Source organism: Podarcis erhardii (genome assembly GCF_964252035.2).
Source record: "Podarcis erhardii genome assembly, chromosome: Z".
NCBI classification, from domain to species: Eukaryota; Metazoa; Chordata; class Lepidosauria; order Squamata; family Lacertidae; genus Podarcis; species Podarcis erhardii.
The window spans coordinates 51,898,957-51,917,898 of record NC_138504.1 but is presented as its reverse complement, the minus strand read 5'-3'; the positions used below and the strand labels follow the sequence as shown (position 1 = coordinate 51,917,898).

The window sequence follows — 18,942 nt, the reverse complement described above, 5'->3', positions numbered from 1 at the left end:
GACGAACGCCTCGCAAAACGAAAAACTCGCAAGACGAAAGAGTTTTCCGTTTTTGAGTCGTTCTGCAAGACGAATTTCCCTATGGGCTTGCTTCGCAAGAAGAAAGCCCATAGGGAAATCTCCGGGGACCTCTTTTAAATGCTGGCGGTGGGGAGCAAAGCCTTTCGCCCCCCTCCGGCCTTCAGAAGAGGTCCAGGAAGGCCGGCGGGGGCCCGAAAGCCTTTGCTCCCCACCGCCAGCATTTTAAAAGCGGTCCGGGATAACAGGGAATTGCGCTGCACTTTCCCGCTATCCCGGACCGCTTTTAAAATGCTGGCCGTCGGGAGCAAAGACTTTTGCCCACCGCCCGCCTTCAGAAGAGGTCCTGGACAGGCGGGGACCTCTTCTGAAGGCCGGCGGAGGGCGAAAGTCTTTGCTCCCCCCCGCCTGCCTTCAAAAGCCGTTGGGATAGCGGAGAAACGGCAGAGAAGTCTCCGCTGTCCCGGGGGCTTTTAAAATGCTGGCGGTCGATAGCAAAGCCCTCCTGTCCCCGGAGCTTGCGGGGCGGGAGGTGAGGAGAAGGGCTTTTCTTCCCACCGCCAGCCTTCAGAACAGCCTTCTGAAGGCTGGCGGTGGGGAAAAAAGCCCTTGCCCCCCCCCCGCCGCCTTCAGAAGAGGTCGGGGGACAGACTGTCCCCGGACCTGGTCTGAAGGCGGTTTCCATAGGAACGCATTGATTGATTTTCAATGCATTCCTATGGGAAACCGTGCTTCGCAAGACGAAAAACTCGCAAGACGAAAAAACTTGCGGAACGAATTAATATCGTCTTGCGAGGCACCACTGTATTAATTTCTATTCCAGTAATGCTTTCTATGCTTTCAAAGCTGTGTATGGGGGCTTAAAATAAATAAGGAAACAAAGCAGCAGAGAGTAGCAATTGAAACAGACCCCCCCCCATCAGCATTGTTCGAATGATCTCTAGTGTAAATGGAAGGAGACATATCTTTTAGGATCTCTTCTGTATATCTGAGGCAGGTGGGTTTGTGTGCCTGGGGCCTTTGTTGCAGGGAGGAGGTCTGGGTGTGGGTTTGTAGGTTTGGTTGTTGTTCTGTTCTGGGTTTTTCAGAACAGCTGCCTCGGAGGCTAGGAGTTGGCCAAGGTAGATCCAAAGAACAGACCAAAGCTGTCTTTTCTTCTTTATTTTCTTCCTAGATGGGCTGCTCTGCATCTGGCACAACTGGACTGCCCAAGGCTGCCACTGGGGGGCAGAGCAGGTGAGGAGCGTCAGCCTGACTCTCTAGTTTTTCATTTGTGATGATTTTTTTTTATATGTACACAAATATCCAAGAGGCACGACTGCCAGACACTTCTCTTGGCCTTTATTATGACCTTTATTATTTATTTAGTTTTAGTTACATTTTTTAATGTTTATATATATACACACACATATACAGTGCATACATATATATATATATATATATATACACACACACACATCTACAGTACATACATATATATATATATATACACACAGTACATACACACACATATAAACACACACATATATATACAGTACATGCACACACAGATATACTGCATATATACAATACATAGACACACACACACACACACATATACACAGAGTACACACATTTATACAGTACACACACACACACACACACATATATATATATATATATATATATATATATATTTGCTTTCGTAGATTTTCACGGGTACAGGAATGCAGGTTTTGGTGTCCTCGGGTGTCTTCCCGTGTAAAAGTTGGGGTGTCTAGGCGACGTTTCGACGAGGTCTCACTCGTCATCTTCAGGCTGGTGCTTTCGGCTTCTTGTTACTGGAACAGAGCAGGATCTCAGTGTTTGAGTTCCTATAAATACTGTAGAGGGGGTGTGGTGTATAGCCTCCAATGTTCTGGGCAGAGAGGAAGTTCCCAGGCTAGTGTGCCTTTTCTTCTTTTGTTCCTTAATTACTTGAGAGATATCTTGAGTGATTTCTTGAGTGATATCCTGAGTACCACTTAGGTGGGTCATTAGGTGGGGATTAGTTGTTAAAGTCTTTGTGTCTTGACCTCTTGAACTTTGTGAAGAGTTTTCCTGAGAAGATGGCTGTACTGTACTTAGTTGTGCTCTGGCTTGGCTTCGTGTATAGGGGCGAGCTGTGGTTTTGTGGCTTGTGTCAGCCAGATCTGTGTAGGGATTGCAGGGGGGTGCAGCATCCGGAGGTGCCACCATGGATTGGCTACTGGATGGTGTCTGTAATTCATCTGTGGAGAGGGTCTGGGTTTGGGTCTGGTGTGGTTGATTGGTGTTGGCGTTCTGTGTGCCTCTGGATCTGGTGTCAGTTTTTGTGGGGAGGGCTAATTTCCAGATGTCTGGCAAGCGGGATGTGTCGTCACGCTTGTTCATGTTGTGAGGGTGTTTCTCTATCTCGATGGCTTCCATGATTATTCTCTTGTGGTGATGTTCCGTGTTAAAGAGCAATTTGGAATCTGCAAAATTAATTTCGTGTCCTGTTTCTTTCATGTGTTGGAAAAGAGAGGAAGTTTTTTCTTCTTTTTTGACGGCATTCTTGTGTTCTGCGATACGTGCATTTATTCGTCTGTTTGTTTGTCCAATGTACGTGGCTGGGCAGACTTTGCAGGGTATTTCATAGATCCCTTGGTTTTCCAACTGGATTTTATCCTTGGGGTTTCTGAGGATATTGGCTATTTTTTGGTTGGTGCAAAAGGCTGTTTTGATATTGTGTTTATGGAGGATTTTGCTAATTATCTGTAGTGCCCTTGATATAAGGAAGGAGGGCCATGCCATTGTTTTCTTCTGTGTCTTGGTTTTTGGGGGGTGTTTCCTTTTGGATTAGCTTCGTAATCCTGTTTTGCTGGTATCCATTGGCAATTAACACGTTTGAGAGATTCTGTAACTCAGTTGTCAAGTGGTCTTTGTCCGCCAGGCGTTTGGTTCTGGAGATGAGAGTCTTGGCTACGGAGTTTATTTGTGCAGGGTGGTGGTGTGATTGTGCATGTAAGTAGCGGTTGGTGTGTGTTTTTTTCCGGTAGATAGTGTGTCCTAGGGAGCCATCAGGTTTTTTGTAGATTAGGACGTCAAGGAAGGGAAGTTGGTTGTTGGCTTCTATTTCCATAGTGAATTGTATTTTGGGGTGTAAGTTGTTGAGATGTGTGAGGAAGCTATCCAGTTTTTCCTTCCCGTGTGGCCAAATTACAAAGGTGTCGTCAACATATCTGAGCCAAAGTTTGGGTTTGTGTTCTGACTTGTCTAAAGCATTGGTTTCAAAGTGTTCCATGTACAGGTTTGCGATGACCGGTGAGAGGGGTGATCCCATAGGTGCTCCTTCTATCTGTTTGTATCTTTGTCCATTGTGGATGAAGTACGTGTTGGTTAGGCAGTGGTTGGTCAGGTCCAAGATGTATTCGGGGGGGATTGTATTTGTTTTGAATAGCTGTCAAGGCTTCATTAATGGGCACTTGTGTGAAGAGAGATACAACATCGAAGCTCACAAGTAGGTCATTAGGATGTAGGTTTTGCTTCTTTATTGTTTCTATGAACTGGAAGGAGTTTGGTACGTGTGAAGAGATGGATTCTGCATAGGGCTGAAGTTGCTTGGCGAGAAATTTAGCGAGATTTTGTAGAGGTGAGCCTATGGAGCTGACTATTGGTCTGAGTGGTGTTCCTTCTTTGTGTATCTTGGGGAGGCCGTAGAGTTTGGGAGAACATTGGAGGCTATACACCACACCCCCTCTACAGTATTTATATGAACTCAAACACTGAGATCCTGCTCTGTTCCAGTAACAAGAAGCCGAAAGCACCAGCCTGAAGATGACGAGTGAGACCTCGTCGAAACGTCGCCTAGACACCCCAACTTTTACACGGGAAGACACCCGAGGACACCAAAACCTGCATTCCTGTACCCGTGAAAATCTACGAAAGCAAATATATATATATATATACACAGTGTGTGTGTGTGTACACATACACCTATATAAGCAGTACACACACACATATATACACATATAAATATACGTGTCTTTATGTTTATATATATACACACATATATATACACACATATATACAATACACACACATATATTATGCAGTACACACAAACACACGTGCACACACATAGACATATATACAGTACATACACGCACATATACACACATAAATATACGTGTATGTGTCTTTATGTTTATATATACACACACATATATACAGTACACACACACACAAATATATTATGCAGTACATACACCCATGTATACACACACACACACAGTACAAACACACACACACATATATACAGCACACACATACACAGTACTTACACACACATATAAACAGACAAACACACACATATATGTACACACAGTACATACTGTATTTTTGGCCCCATAGGACGCACCAAGTTTTTTTTTGGGGGGGGGGGATTTCATTTTCGCTCCAGGCGCTTGTGGGGCAGGCAGTGGGGAGAAGCGCTCTTCTCCCCACTGCCCGCCTGCAGGCCAGGTCCGGGGACAGCGGGAAGACGCACTGCACCTCCCCCCTGTCCCCGGAGCTTGTGGGGCAGTGGGGAGAAGCGCTCTTCTCCCCACTGCCCGCCTGCAGGCCAGGTCCGGGGACAGCGGGAAGACGCACTGCGCCTCCCCCCTGTCCCCGGAGCTTGTGGGGCAGTGGGGAGAAGCGCTCTTCTCCCCACTGCCCGCCTGCAGGCCAGGTCCGGGGACAGCGGGAAGACGCGCTGCGCCTCCCTGCTGTCCCCGGAGCTTGTGGGGCAGTGGGGAGAAGCGCTCTTCTCCCCACTGCCCGCCTGCAGGCCAGTCCGGGGACAGCGGGAAGACGCGCTGCGCCTCCCTGCTGTCCCCGGAGCTTGTGGGGCAGTGGGGAGAAGCGCTCTTCTCCCCACTGCCCGCCTGCAGGCCAGGTCCGGGGACAGCGGGAAGACGCACTGCGCCTCCCCCCTGTCCCCGGAGCTTGTGGGGCAGTGGGGAGAAGCGCTCTTCTCCCCACTGCCCGCCTGCAGGCCAGGTCCGGGGACAGCGGGAAGACGCGCTGCGCCTCCCTGCTATCCCCGGAGCTTGTGGGGCAGTGGGGAGAAGCGCTCTTCTCCCCACTGCCCGCCTGCAGGCCAGGTCCGGGGACAGCGGGAAGACGCACTGCGCCTCCCCCCTGTCCCCGGAGCTTGTGGGGAGAAGCGCTCTTCTCCCCACTGCCCGCCTGCAGGCCAGGTCCGGGGACAGCGGGAAGACGCGCTGCGCCTCCCCCCTGTCCCCGGAGCTTGTGGGGCAGTGGGGAGAAGCGCTCTTCTCCCCACTGCCCGCCTGCAGGCCAGGTCCGGGGACAGCGGGAAGACGCGCTGCGCCTCCCCCCTGTCCCCGGAGCTTGTGGGGAGAAGCGCTCTTCTCCCCACTGCCCGCCTGCAGGCCAGGTCCGGGGACAGCGGGAAGACGCGCTGCGCCTCCCCCCTGTCCCCGGAGCTTGTGGGGCAGTGGGGAGAAGCGCTCTTCTCCCCACTGCCCGCCTGCAGGCCAGGTCCGGGGACAGCGGGAAGACGCACTGCGCCTCCCCCCTGTCCCCGGAGCTTGTGGGGAGAAGCGCTCTTCTCCCCACTGCCCGCCTGCAGGCCAGGTCCGGGGACAGCGGGAAGACGCGCTGCGCCTCCCTGCTGTCCCCGGAACTTGTGGGGAGAAGCGCTCTTCTCCCCACTGCCCGCCTGCAGGCCAGGTCCGGGGACAGCGGGAAGACGCGCTGCGCCTCCCCCCTGTCCCCGGAGCTTGTGGGGCAGTGGGGAGAAGCGCTCTTCTCCCCACTGCCCGCCTGCAGGCCAGGTCCGGGGACAGCGGGAAGACGCGCTGCGCCTCCCCGCTGTCCCCGGAGCTTGTGGGGCAGTGGGGAGAAGCGCTCTTCTCCCCACTGCCCGCCTGCAGGCCAGGTCCGGGGACAGCGGGAAGACGCGCTGCGCCTCCCCCCTGTCCCCGGAGCTTGTGGGGCAGTGGGGAGAAGCGCTCTTCTCCCCACTGCCCGCCTGCAGGCCAGGTCCGGGGACAGCGGGAAGACGCACTGCGCCTCCCCCCTGTCCCCGGAGCTTGTGGGGAGAAGCGCTCTTCTCCCCACTGCCCGCCTGCAGGCCAGGTCCGGGGACAGCGGGAAGACGCGCTGCGCCTCCCTGCTATCCCCGGAGCTTGTGGGGCAGTGGGGAGAAGCGCTCTTCTCCCCACTGCCCGCCTGCAGGCCAGGTCCGGGGACAGCGGGAAGACGCACTGCGCCTCCCCCCTGTCCCCGGAGCTTGTGGGGCAGTGGGGAGAAGCGCTCTTCTCCCCACTGCCTGCCTGCAGGCCAGGTCCGGGGACAGCGGGAAGACGCGCTGCGCCCCCCGGAACTTGTGGGGCAGGCAGCGGGTAGAAGTGCTCTTCTTCCCACTGCCCGCCTGCAGACCAGGCAGGCACACGTCTCCCCGCCGGCCTCCTCCACACCACATCGGGAGACAGCAGGATGGCGCCATTCCGCCTCCCCGCTGTCCCCCGACCTTGTGGGGCTGGCTGTGCGGCTCTCCTGAAACCTGGAGAGCGTGGGGGTCGTGCGCACCGACCCCTCTCGCTCTCCAGGCTTCAGCAAAAGCCTGCATTCGCCCCATAGGACGCATACGCATTTCCCCTTCATTTTTGGAGGGGAAAAAGTGCGTCCTATAGGGCGAAAAATAGGGTATATCGACACACACACATATGTACAGCCCCCCGAGAGCACTTCACGCAATGCTCCCTGTTCAGAGGGAAAAGCAGCCATATACCAGACGATCGTCTTGTCCAGAGACTCATTCTTCAAGATGCAAACTTCACAGATATCAACTTCAACGAAGGAGCTACTTCGATTGTGCCGGAATGACTTCCTACCAAAAATAATAATAATAATAAATTTTATTTATATCCTGCCCTCCCCAGCCGAAGCCGGGCTCAGGGTGGATAAGAACAAGAAGATAATACAACCTTCTAAAATCATTTCATTATACAATAAAGTAAATAAAAATAAAATAGAAATAGAAATCAAAGATTCTGCATCTAAGCAATCTCAAGTCTACACCCAGGTTTTCAAATCTCAATTCTACACCCAGATTTTCTATTATATTATCTTTATATGCTAGCTCCTGATATCTTTGCTTCTAAGCACCAATGGTTCCAAACTCTCTGCAGGAAACAGAGTCTGTTGTCAAGGCAGAGAGGGAATTTGCCTGTTACATCGACAGGTCGATCCCCGGGTGAGAGCGGTAGATCCCTGCCAGAATAAAAATAAATAAATAAAATAAATAAAAATAAAAATGGGAGATCGTCAGAGGGGCTGATGGAAGTCCCAAAAGATTGTCTAAGAGGTGGAATTTGGTGGAATGTGTGATGATATGACTAGAATGTGTCTCTGCTGTGTGGGGAGGAAACTTCTGATCCAAGGTCTGGAGAACTAACAAGCTCAGCTGTCCCAAGCGAAGTTATGATCCAACTAGCTGACCATTGGTGAATTGAAACATAATCCAGAATTTTGATTGGATTTGGGTTCCGTTTCCACGTGGGGTTTTAGAAAGAAAGACCCTAGGAAAGGAGCTTTGAGTGCGAATCGCCCTTCTGTCCACCTGCCATTCGATTGCTTGTCTTTGCAAGGAAGATTTCTACTGTCTTTGAGATGGAGATTCAACTGAGGACTCTGGAACCATTTTAACTTTGCCCTTGTTCTCATTTTGTAAGTACGTTAGCTAGCAATACTCTACCATGTTCTTATTTTTTCTGTCTGAAACGTTGTAAGAGATGGGCCTGCTTTTAAGTAGGTTTAATCTTGTTTTTAAATAAATTTTTAAAAGAGAGCTTTCTTGTTGTCCTGTGTGCCATTCTGGGGGGAAAGCCTGAGACCAGAGTCTGACCATTTCGCCGCCTACTGAACCTGTGGAATTTCTGCCTGCATTTTGTGGAAGCAACTTGCAGGGTGGGCCAGCCGGGAACTAGGAAGAATAACCTTCTCCCTTGGCTTAATCTTCCGGCTCTCCCCGGGGACAAGGGAGTGGTGGCAGCAACGCCCCGTTCCTCTAAGCCTGGTCCCGCTGGCTTGTAGGACAGGGGAGGGAGGGGCGAGGGGCAGGAACATTACTACATGGGGTCAGCGTGGTGGGACTACACCCCCTGACATTACTACCCCACCCCTGAGGGATCTAAACCACAAAGGAGCACATTAGGATGCAAGAGGAAGTGGGACTTACAGGAGATCTCTCCAGGCTGGTGGAAGGATGATCCGGAGAAAGGGCCAGAGCAACGGCAAGACTCCAGGACCAGCCAAGCCCCAAACGCATCCGGCCGGGAGAACCAAGCGAGGCAGCGCAAACGCCCAGCAGGCGCCTTCGGGAGAAAGAGACAGGCTTCAGTTCATTTGTCGGGCATCCGCATTTGATGAAGTATGCAGTTGAGCAGGGTCAGAAACTCAAGATATATAGGCCCATTTTCATAGTTCCAGATGCCCCATACTTCTATCGTGTGCCCTGGGTCGCTGATTTACGTGGGAGCAGAGGCAGATGGGGCAGGGGGACGGCTGGAAGGGGACGATCCTGCGGGGGGGGGGTCAGCTGGCCTTGCGCCCCTCTGCCTGCCGACAACCACACCTCCCTTCCAGGAAGGCTCTTTCCCTTTCTTCTGGAGATATCGGGAAGGGACCCCAAGGGTCATCCAGCCCAACCTGCTACCAGGCAGGAACTGGCCACCTCACCCCCTTTGTGTCCCCAGCCCAGCTGGACGCTGCCCTCTTCAAAGGCCCTTGGAGGGCGATTGAGGGATCCACAGAGGGATCCACCCTTCTCCTGCAGCTGCCCCCCTTGCCCTCCCCTTTGGCTGCCTGAAGTTCTCGGGGTGACTGCTCATCTGCTGACAACATTTATACCTCCAGGCAAAGGGGAAACCATGCATCTCCTCTGAAGGCTCAGAAATGTGGAAAGTGCTTTTCTTGAGAGCACCTCTCGGCTGCAAGTGTCCCAAACTGGGGGGAAGTTGCTGGTTTGTCAATATTAACTACTCCTCCTTTATTGATCTGAATTACTCAAACCGCTTCTAGTGCTGGCCAGTTCACCAGGGGCTGTAGACCCAAACTGGGTTCAGGGATGCTCCATTAGACAAACCAGCCAGCTCCCTGCCTCTCTAAGTCACTGGGCTTGCTTGCAAATGCCTCTTCCAAAACATTTATCTTAAGATGTACATGCAAGCGTACCCGTTTTGGAGGCTAATTCATCTCCGCTTGGATTATGTGGATAAATCGATAGGAGAAAGAATCAATTATCTGGTTAAAGCAATGGTTCATCTGAAGAAATTCAGTTTTCCACACATTGCTTTGTCCCCTTTAGATAGCCTAACAGGAACAGGAAAAAGGAGACAAACCTCACTAACAAGGGGGAAGCCAGGAGGTCCTGCCCTACCCCAATCAAATAAATAAAAACACTTTACTGTATTTTTACTGTACTGTTTGGGGGGTCGGTGTGATATATCAGGAGTGGGGTTGTTTAAAAATGTTCTTAAGTGTTATATGTTAATTTCTATTTCTATTTTTCTCTTTTTCTATTTCTATTTTTCCCCCTTTTACCTTCATGACTTTTCCTCCACCTCCTCTTCTCCCTTCGTCTGGTGAAGCTTCCTTCTCCCCCTCCTGCTTTTCAGAGCAGGAATTCAGACCTAAGAAACATCAAGAATGTCGATTAGTTTCCCCAGAAGGGCAAGAGGGGTCCCCGTCCAAGCAGACATAGAATATGTCCAGCCCAGATTGCAGTGGAAGAAAGAATCAAGTGGGAAAGGAGCCAGCAGACGACTAGCGGGAAGAAATGTGCTTTCCCCCCCGTTTCTTCTTTCTGAAGCCCTTTCCCAAGAATCATATAATTCATTACCATTATTATTATTATTATTATTATTATTATTATTATTATTATGCAGCTCGCTGGAAGGGACCCCAAGGGTCATCCAGTCCCACCCGCTGCAAGGCAGGAAGCTGCGAAGGAACAACAAGGGTTCATTTCATAATAATAATAATAATAATAATTTTATAATTATAATTATAATTATATAATTATAATTAGTGGAGGAACTGGGATCTGGAGGAATTAGCTGGTTACAAAACCACCGCTTAAAGCAGAGATTCATCTGAACAATACACTGTTTAGATACAGTTTTCAATACATTGAATACATTTTCCATACATTTCAATACACCTTTCAGGTAGTTTTCAAGACATTCAAGGTGGCCTGAGGGGGAAAGCAAGGGAGACCTGAACTTTATTTTATATAAAGAACAAATTATTATTATTATTATTACTATTATTATTATTATTATTAGCACATCCAGTTCTTCTGGCAGTTGCTTCTCCCAATTCCAATAAATAGAAATACTATACAGTGAAGGCTTAGGAGGGAAGAGGCCATGTCCCATTTGGGTGGGTGTAATTAATAATACTAATAATAATAATAATAATTTAACATTTAAGGATCATCATAATTTATTATAATTTCCCAGCCCCTACAGCATATTTTAAAAAAACAAGATCATATACTGCAAAATTCCCTAACCCTGTTATAAGAATAATTATAATTGTGGGCAAGTTTGGGGATGGGATAATATTAATAATAATAATAATAATAATAATAATAATATAGTAATAATAATTTCCTTGGCCAGCAATCCCTTCCTGGAGTCCCTTTTCGAGGGGAAAAGAGCTTTGGAAGGGAGGAAAGTGGAAAAGGAGTGGCTTTTATATTCTTTTTATATTTATATTTATAAATATATTTATATTTATATTTAACTTCCACTGTCAAGTGGAAAGGATACATTCAGACAAAATATTTGTAACATGTAGTCTGTAATTTCCGCAACAAATACATTGTTTCAGATACAGTTTCCAAGATACAATTCGAATAAATAAAAATACTAGACTGTTAAGGCTTAGGGGGGGAAAGGCCGTGTCCCACTTGGGTGGATGTGAATAATAATAACAACAACAACAACAACAACATTTAATGATAATATTAATGTATTACTCTTTCCTAGCCAACAGAATATTTTCAAAATGATAAAACATGATATGCGACAAAGTTCCCTCACCCTTTTATAATAACAATAAGAATAATAGAATGATATAATACAATAGGATAATAGAATAGAATAATATGATAGAATAGCATTAGAATAGAAAAGGTTGATTAGAATAATAATAAGAATAGTAATAGAATAGAATAGTATAAGAATAGAATACAAATAGAATTGGATAGGATAATTAGAATAATAATAATAATAGAATAATAATATAGGATAGAATAGAAGAAGAATAGAATGGAATAGATTAAGAATAGGATAGAATAGAATAAGAATAGAATAAGAATAGGATAGTAGAATAATAATAATTTTAAAAATGATAATTTATTGCCATCATAAAGCTTAACATAAGGGGACCCCTGACCCTTAGGTCCAGTCATGGCCGACTGAGGTTGCGGCGCTCATCTCGCTTTCTTGGCCAACGGAGCCAGCGTCCAGCTTCCGGGTCATGTGGCCAGCAGGACTAAGCCGCTTCTGGCGAACCAGAGCAGCGCAAGGCAACACCGGTTACCTTCCTGCCGGAGCGGTACCTATTTATCTACTTGCACTTTGACGTGCTTTTGAACTGCTAGGTTGGCAGGAGGAGGGACCGAGCAACGTTGCAGAGATTAGAACCGCTGACCTTCTGATCGGCAAGTCCTAGGCTCTGTGGTTTAACCCACAGCACCACCAGTGTCCCGTAACTTAAAGGAATGCCATTTCTGTTTCTTCCTTCTGAAGCACATTCCAAAGAATCAAATGATACTACATTTATATCTATATCTGAAAGGGACCCCAAGGGTCCTCCAGCCCAACCCGCTGCAAGGCAGGAATGTGCAGGAGAATAACCACTAACCTTGCTTATGCTGTCAGTCTTGCCCTATGAAAGGGCACTTTTAAGGCACTTTAAACTGCAGCTGCAAGTTGCGCCATGAAGCACACCTTGCCATCCCCTTTTCCTGACTGGGAGCGGAGGAGGTGATGCTTCCAGTCTCCCCAGGAGCATTTCAGTGATTGTACATGAGCTAAGAACATTTAACTTCTATTTCTCTTTCTTCTTTCTGAAGCCCTTTGCAAAGAATAATGATGGAATATAAACCTCTGGAAGGGACCCCAAGGGTCATCCAGCCCAACCCGCTGCATCGCAGGAACATGCAGGAGTCCCTTAGGGGGAACCATCCCGCAACCTTGGTTGTGCCGCAAATTTGCCCTCTTAAATGGCACTTTGAAGGCTGCTTATGTATAGTTCAGGGATCCCCCCCCCCTCTCCTGCAGCTGCCAATTCAGCCAGGAAGCCAACATGGCCATCACTATTCTTGACTGGAAACAGGAAGCTCTGCTTACATCCTCCCTGGGAGGCCCTGACCCCTAAGCCTAACCCCGACCCTAACAATGACCCAAACCCCAACCCCTAGACTTACAACAGCAGACTTACAACTTCTGACCTTTGTCAAAGGTGAAGAGACCCCTGACCATTAGGTCCAGTCGTGGCCGACTCTGGGGTTGACTAGGCCGCTTCTGGCAAATCAGAGCAGCACATGGAAAACGTCATTTTACCTTCCCACCAGAGTGGGACCTATTTACCTGCTTGCACTTTGACGTGCTTTCAAACTACTAGGTTGGCAGGAGCAGCGACCGAGCAACAGCAGCTCACCCCATCATTGCGGGGATTTGAACCAGCAACCTTCTGATCGGCAAGTCCTAGGCTCTGTGGTTTAACCCACAGCGCCACCCACGTCTATTTTTTCTGACCTTTGACCCCTAGTCACAAACTAGATTTTCCATGGTGTCAGGGCCCCCTGACACATGGCCTTTTTTACTCCAACCCCAAATTGTCCAGGTTGTTGTGAACCTGTCGAGAAGTACCATTTTCATTAGGGAAAACATCTCAGGAAGAGATTTTCCTGCACCTGCAGCCTCAGAAAAGGAAACCACCCTGAGCCTGCTCTAAGGGAACGCTCATGAGCCTATAAAGTGCTTATCTTTAGAACCTCTCTCTTAACATTACAAACTGCTGCAAATTTCCAAAACACATACAAATACGTGCCAGTATTCGTCAATATAAATGATTCAAATGGCTTTTGGTTTTGGCCCCTGTTGCAGGGGCTCAGCCCATTTAGTCTTGTGGCATTAGGGCTCCAAGCCTATGTGCATAGCGGGGGACAGTCTTAAATCTTGGCTTCACCCCTCTGTAGGGCACATTACACAGTTGATTTTTAAGGACTGACACACACCCCCACTCCCAAACTGTATTAAGACAGTACTAAATAATAGGGTTTCTATTTTTGGAGACCGTGGGAAAATGCAATCTCCCTGACCATCGAAGAATAGAGACTGTTCTCCGGGAGGTTGCTAGGGTTACGGGTGTGAGTTTAGGAAAAGAGACACTTCAACCAGCTGTTTGAGCTGAAATCCACCTTTGGAGAAGGCAGGCTGCGCCTCTAGAAAGGACCGGGCCTTGTGGAGTTGTAGTGACTGTGCGGTCTTACTGATTTAGAGATAGCTAGGTATTTCCCACCGTTCCCTTGGCTCCTTGCGGCTGAGAAGCGTTTCCGGTGGATGGAAGTGGACTTAGGCAGCTGCCTTGCCCCTTTTTCTTCTCTTTCCTTTGGCTGCCACACTGCTGGGTGAATCAGGTGTTTGGTTAAAGGAGGTGTTTGGATCTTGTGCCCAAAGATCCCCTTTCCCCCTCTCGCCCCACAAGTCAGCAGCAGGAGAGCCCTGGCACTGGCATTATTTGGGGCACTGGCATCTGGTCCCCAAAGATCCCCTCTTCTCCCTCCCTCTGTCCGGCGAAACTTCCCTCTTCCTTGTCCTCCCCCTTTTTGGGGGAAGGAATTCAGCACAGCCCTTTGAGGCCTGAGAAATATCAGGGGGGTGGATTATTTCAATAACAAAAAGAGGGGTCCGTGTAAAAACAGGCACAGGATCTGCCACGCTCAAATTAATGTGCAAGGAATAATAAAGATGCTCACAGGAAGCAAGGCGACTATCCCATCATACAACTAACTGTAAAGAACGCTATTTCTCTTTCTTCATTCTGAAGCCCTTTCCAAAGAATAATGATGGAATATAAACCTCTGGAAGGGACCCCAAGAACATGCAGGAGTCCATTACGGGGAACAATCCTGCAACCTTGGTTGTGCAGCAAATGTTGCCCTCTTAAGTGGCACACCTCTCCTGCAGCTGCAAGGTCTGCCATGAAGCCAACATGGCCATCACTATTCTTGACTGGAAACAGAGGAAGTGCTGCTTACATTCTCCCTGGGAGCATTTCAACAGTCAGGAGGAGTCCCTGACCCCTTAGCCTAACCCCAAGTCTAGCCCTAACCCTGACCCTAATAATGACTCAACCCCCAACCGCTAGACTTACAACAGCAGACTTACAACTTCCGACCTTTGTCAAAGGTAAAGGTAAAGGAACCCCTGACCATTAGGTCCAGTCGTGGCCGACTCTGGGGTTGCAGTGCACATCTCACTTTAATGCCGGCACACAGCTTCCGGGTCATGGGGCAGCATGACTAAGCCGCTTCTGGCAAACCAGAGCAGCGCACAGAAACAGCATTGACTTTCCTGCCGGAGCAGTACAAATTTATCTCCTTGCACTTTGACGTGCATTCAAGCTGCTAGGTTGGCAGGAGCAGGGACCCTGCAAAGGGAGCTCACCCCAGCGCGCAGATTCTGATCGGCAAAACCGAAGCTCTGTGGTTTAACCCACGGCACCACCTGCTTTCTGACCTTTGACCCCTAGCTAAAAACTAGACTTTCCGTGGCCTTCTTTACTCCAACCCCAAATTGTCCAGGTTCTTGCGCACCTGTCTAGAGGTACCAAACATCTCTTAAAGAGATTTCTCTGCACCTGCGGCCTCAGGTGTGCATTGCAGGGCATTCCCAAAAGAAAACTGACTTTGTGACCCTGGGGCTAGGAGAATTATGGAATTTAGGGTATTAGGACTATACCTTTTTGGAAGCCTGTTTATTCTGACTCGTTTCTACACTTGTGTATGCACTGCACACTGGTGTTGGTGAAGAAAACCCTCACCCAGAAGATCCCTGGACAATTTGGCTCCTACCATTCTCTGTATGGGTGCTGCTCCTCTTCCGGGCAGGCGCTGAAGGTGGGACCTTGTCCGCCATGATTAGGTAGGGAAGACAGATTGGGGGGAGAAGGTAGAGCGCTCCCTCTATCTCCCCCTTCTGCCCTGAAGCGTGCGCAGGGAAGCCCACTCAGTTCAGGAATCCTCGTTCTCCCCCTCCCTTTCCTTTTCCATGCCTAAGTAGGCTTATGCACGAAACATATGGGTGATAATAGATCCACAAAATCAGACATTAAGGAACACAGCAAACCTGTGGGCCTGATTTCTTTCAGAAGAACTGAAAGACTAGGAGTATAAAACAGGCACCCATGGTTTGTATTGCTATGCAAGACAGAATAAAGTAGCAGGCTGGGAAGGGGAAGCTGTTTGCCATCATACAACTAACCGGGAGGTATGTTTTTCTGGTTCTTTTTTGTGCGGCACTTTGCAGCTCTTAGGAATATGCAGGCGTCCCTTATGGAGATCCCCCTGCAACCTTGGTGCTCACAGTACCAAAAGGTGGAAGCATTTAACTGTTAGGTGTCACGGCCTAAAGTGAGGCACCTTTGCCATCATGCAACTAACTTAAAGGAATGTTACTTCTGTTTCTTCTTTCTGAAGCACATTCCAAAGAATCCTATGATGCTGCATATATATCTATATCTGGAAGGGACCCCAAGGGTCATCCAGCCCAGCCCACTGCAAGGCAGGAATATGCAGAACCACCAACCTTGGTTGTGCTGTCAGTCTTGCCCTATGAAAAGGCACTTTTAAGGCACTTTAAACTGCAGCTGCAAGTTGCGCCATGAAGCACACCTTGCCATCCCTCCCCTTTTCCTGACTGGGAGCGGAGGAGATGCTGCTTACAGTCTCCCCAGGAGCATTTCAACAGTCTGGAGGAGGCCTGAAGCCTTCGGGGAGATTGTACATCTGCGAAGAACATTTATACCTCCAGAAAAGGAAACAACCATGAGCCTGCTCTAAGGGCATGCTCATGAGTGTATAAAGTGTTTTTCTTTAGAACACCTCTCTAAACATTACAAACTGCTGCAAGTGTCCAAAATGCATACATCCGTCCCAGTATTTCTCGATGTAAATGATTCCACTGGCTTTTGGTTTGGGCCCCTGTTGCAGGGGCGGAGCCCACTTAGGCCCGTTCCATTGGGGCTCCGAGCCTGGGTGCATAGCGCGGGACAGTCTTAAATCTTTGCTTTGACCCTGCTGTGGAGAACATTGCAGAGTTGATTTTTAAGGGCTGACACACACAATCTCCCCCAAACTGTATTCTGAAGCACTTTCCAAAGAATCATATGCTGGTGGGTGAGTGGGTGAGTATATATCGGGAAGGGACCCCAAGGGTCGTCCAGTCCACCCTGCTACAAGGCAGGAATCCCCCCTTCTGCAGCTGCAAGTTCGGTTCCGCCAGGAAGCCATCCCCTTTTGTCCTGCCTGATGTTGCAGATATATGCTAACCTCCAGGCAAGGGAAAAACCATGAGCCTACTCTTAAGACTCATACATGTAGAAAGTGCTTTTCTTTAGAGCACCTCGCTTAACATTGCAAGCTGATGCAAGTGTCCCAAACTGGTGGGAAGTTGCTGGTTTGTAAATATTAAATATTCCTACTTTATTGATCTGAATTACTCAAACGGCTTTTAGTGCTGCCCACTAAAGCAGGGGCTGGTCCCCATTTATTCTTGTGGTGTTCAGTTCAGAGTATATGCTCAAAAATTCAAACATTAAGCAATGGAGGGTTGCCCTGAAAGCTGGGGTCTTCTAGACCCAAATTCGGTTTTGGATGCTCCATTAGACAAACCAGCCAGCTCTGCCTCTCTAATTCACTGGTCTTGCTTGCAAATTACAGTGGTGCCTCGCAAGACGAAATTAATCCGTTCCGTGAGGCTCTTCGTATAGCGTTTTTTTCGTTTTGCGAAGCAAGCCCATTGACAGCTTAGCGGATTAGCGCTATTAGCGGTTTAGCGGCTTATCAGTGGATCAGTTGATAAGCGACTTAGTGGCTTAGGTTGGATTATGTGGATAAATCGATAGATGAAAAATCGGTGCCTTGAGTAATTACCTGGTTAAAGCAATGGTTCATCTGAATAAATTAAGTTTCCAACCTATTGTCACCTTTTGATATCCTAACAAGAACAGGAAAAAGGAGACAAACCTCACCAACATGGGTGAAGCCAGGAGGTGCTAGCCTACCCCAATCAAATAAATAAAATTATTTTACTATATTTTTACTGTACTGTATTGTGGTGGTTACGGGGGATGAGGCCAAGCCCCACTTGGGTGGGTGTAATATATCAGGAGTGGGTTTTTTTAAAATGTTCTTATATGTTATATATTAATAGGTATTTCTATTTTTCCCTTTTACCTTCATGACTTTTCCTCCACCTCCTCTTCTCCCTTCATCACGTGAAGTTTCCTCCTCCTCCTTTCCAGAACAGGAATTCAGCAGAGCAGACCTAAGAAATATCAATAATGCCAATTATTTTCACAAGAAGGGAAAGAGGGGTCTTTGTCAAAGCCAACATGTATGTCTAGCCCAGATTCCAAGGGAAGAAAGATTCAAGTGGGAAAGGAGCCATCATACGGACTAACTGGAAGAAGTGTGTTTTTCCTCTTTATTTTTTCTTGTTTCTTCTTGTTTCTTCTTTCTGAAGCCCTTCCCCAAGAATCACCTAATGGTGCATCTGGCTGGAAGGGACCCCAAGGGTCATCCAGCCCAACCTGCCGCAAGGCAGGAATCTGCGAAGGAACCACAAGGGTTCATTTCACAATAATAATAATATTAATAAAAAGTGGCGGAATTGGGATCAGGAGGAATGAGCTGGTTACAAAAGCACCGCTTCAAGACATTCAAGGCGGCCTGAGGGGGAAAGGAAGGGAGAGCTGCACTTTATTTCATATAAAGAAGAAATGGATTATCATTCTCACCACTCTGGAGTTGCTTCTCCCCCCAATTCCAATATATAAATATAGTATCCTGTTAAGGCTTGGGTGGCTGTGATTTATAATAATAATTATAATTATAATTATAATAATTATTATTATTATTATTATTATTATTTAACATTTCATGATATTCCCAAGGTATTCCTCTTTCCCAGCCACCAACAGAATATTTTTTTTAAACCGACCAAACATCCTACACTACAAACCTCCCTCACCCTTTTATAATAATAATAAATTAATGCTAATAATAATAAGGTATTCCTCTTTCCCAGCCACCAAGAGAGCATTTTGGAAAAGGATACAAGGACAAGACGAGGCATTTCCCTCCCCCTTTTGTCCGAAGACCCTTCTAATCCTGAGCGGACTCGGAAACTGAAGCCGGATCCCCCTTTCTCCCCCGCAGAACAGGGAGCCTGAGATGGGGCCCCCGGCCCGCCGCCTTTTCCTAATACTCCTCCTCCTCCTCCTCCTGCTTTACCAGGCCTTCCTTCCTCCCCGGCGACCCGCCTCGCGCGCTTCCTTCCCGAAACTGGCGCCGGCGCCGCGGAGGAGAACGCGCGCCCCAGGCCTGGCCCCGCCCACCGCCCGCCCGCCCGCCCGGCCGGGGATTGGCCCACAGCCCGACCTATCGCCGCCGAGTTTACTGCTGCGGCTGCTGAGCCTGCTGGGCGCGTGCGCGGAGCGAGGGGCGTTCCTAGGGCGGCCATGTTGGACGAGGGCAAGGGGCCGCGACAGGGCAGCAGCGGCGCCCCCGCCGGCATGTTGGAGAAGGGCGGTGGGCGGGGCGAGGTGGGCCTTTGGGCCAATCCCGGGCCGGGC

General features: G+C 48.6%; 2 protein-coding genes across 13 annotated transcripts in view; one reads left to right on the top strand and one right to left on the bottom strand.

Moving 5' to 3' along the window:
- Nucleotides 1-1,336, top strand: part of LOC309334314 (uncharacterized protein) — a 30,282-nt gene extending 28,946 nt beyond the window's left edge. For 3 of the 4 annotated variants that reach the window (XM_081848564.1, XM_081848563.1, XM_081848565.1), the window contains one exon: nt 1,193-1,336. In XM_081848564.1, the coding sequence (XP_081704690.1) occupies nt 1,193-1,295 (103 nt within the window). In that variant the 3' untranslated portion in view covers nt 1,296-1,336. Of the gene's footprint in view, nt 1-901 lie in introns of all 4 variants that reach the window. The other variant, XR_014153033.1, reaches the window with a different exon arrangement.
- LOC309334312 (uncharacterized protein) overlaps nt 1-18,942 on the bottom strand; it is a 73,941-nt gene that overhangs the window by 53,726 nt on the left and 1,273 nt on the right. For 3 of the 9 annotated variants that reach the window (XR_014153012.1, XR_014153013.1, XR_014153014.1), the window contains exon 1: nt 13,577-13,669. The gene's annotated coding sequence lies outside the window, so the exon portion shown is untranslated. Of the gene's footprint in view, nt 1-6,752; nt 6,899-8,248; nt 8,385-9,612; nt 9,702-13,576; nt 13,670-17,542; nt 17,700-18,942 lie in introns of those variants that run through there. The other 6 variants (XR_014153009.1, XR_014153010.1, XR_014153011.1 and 3 more) reach the window with 5 other exon arrangements.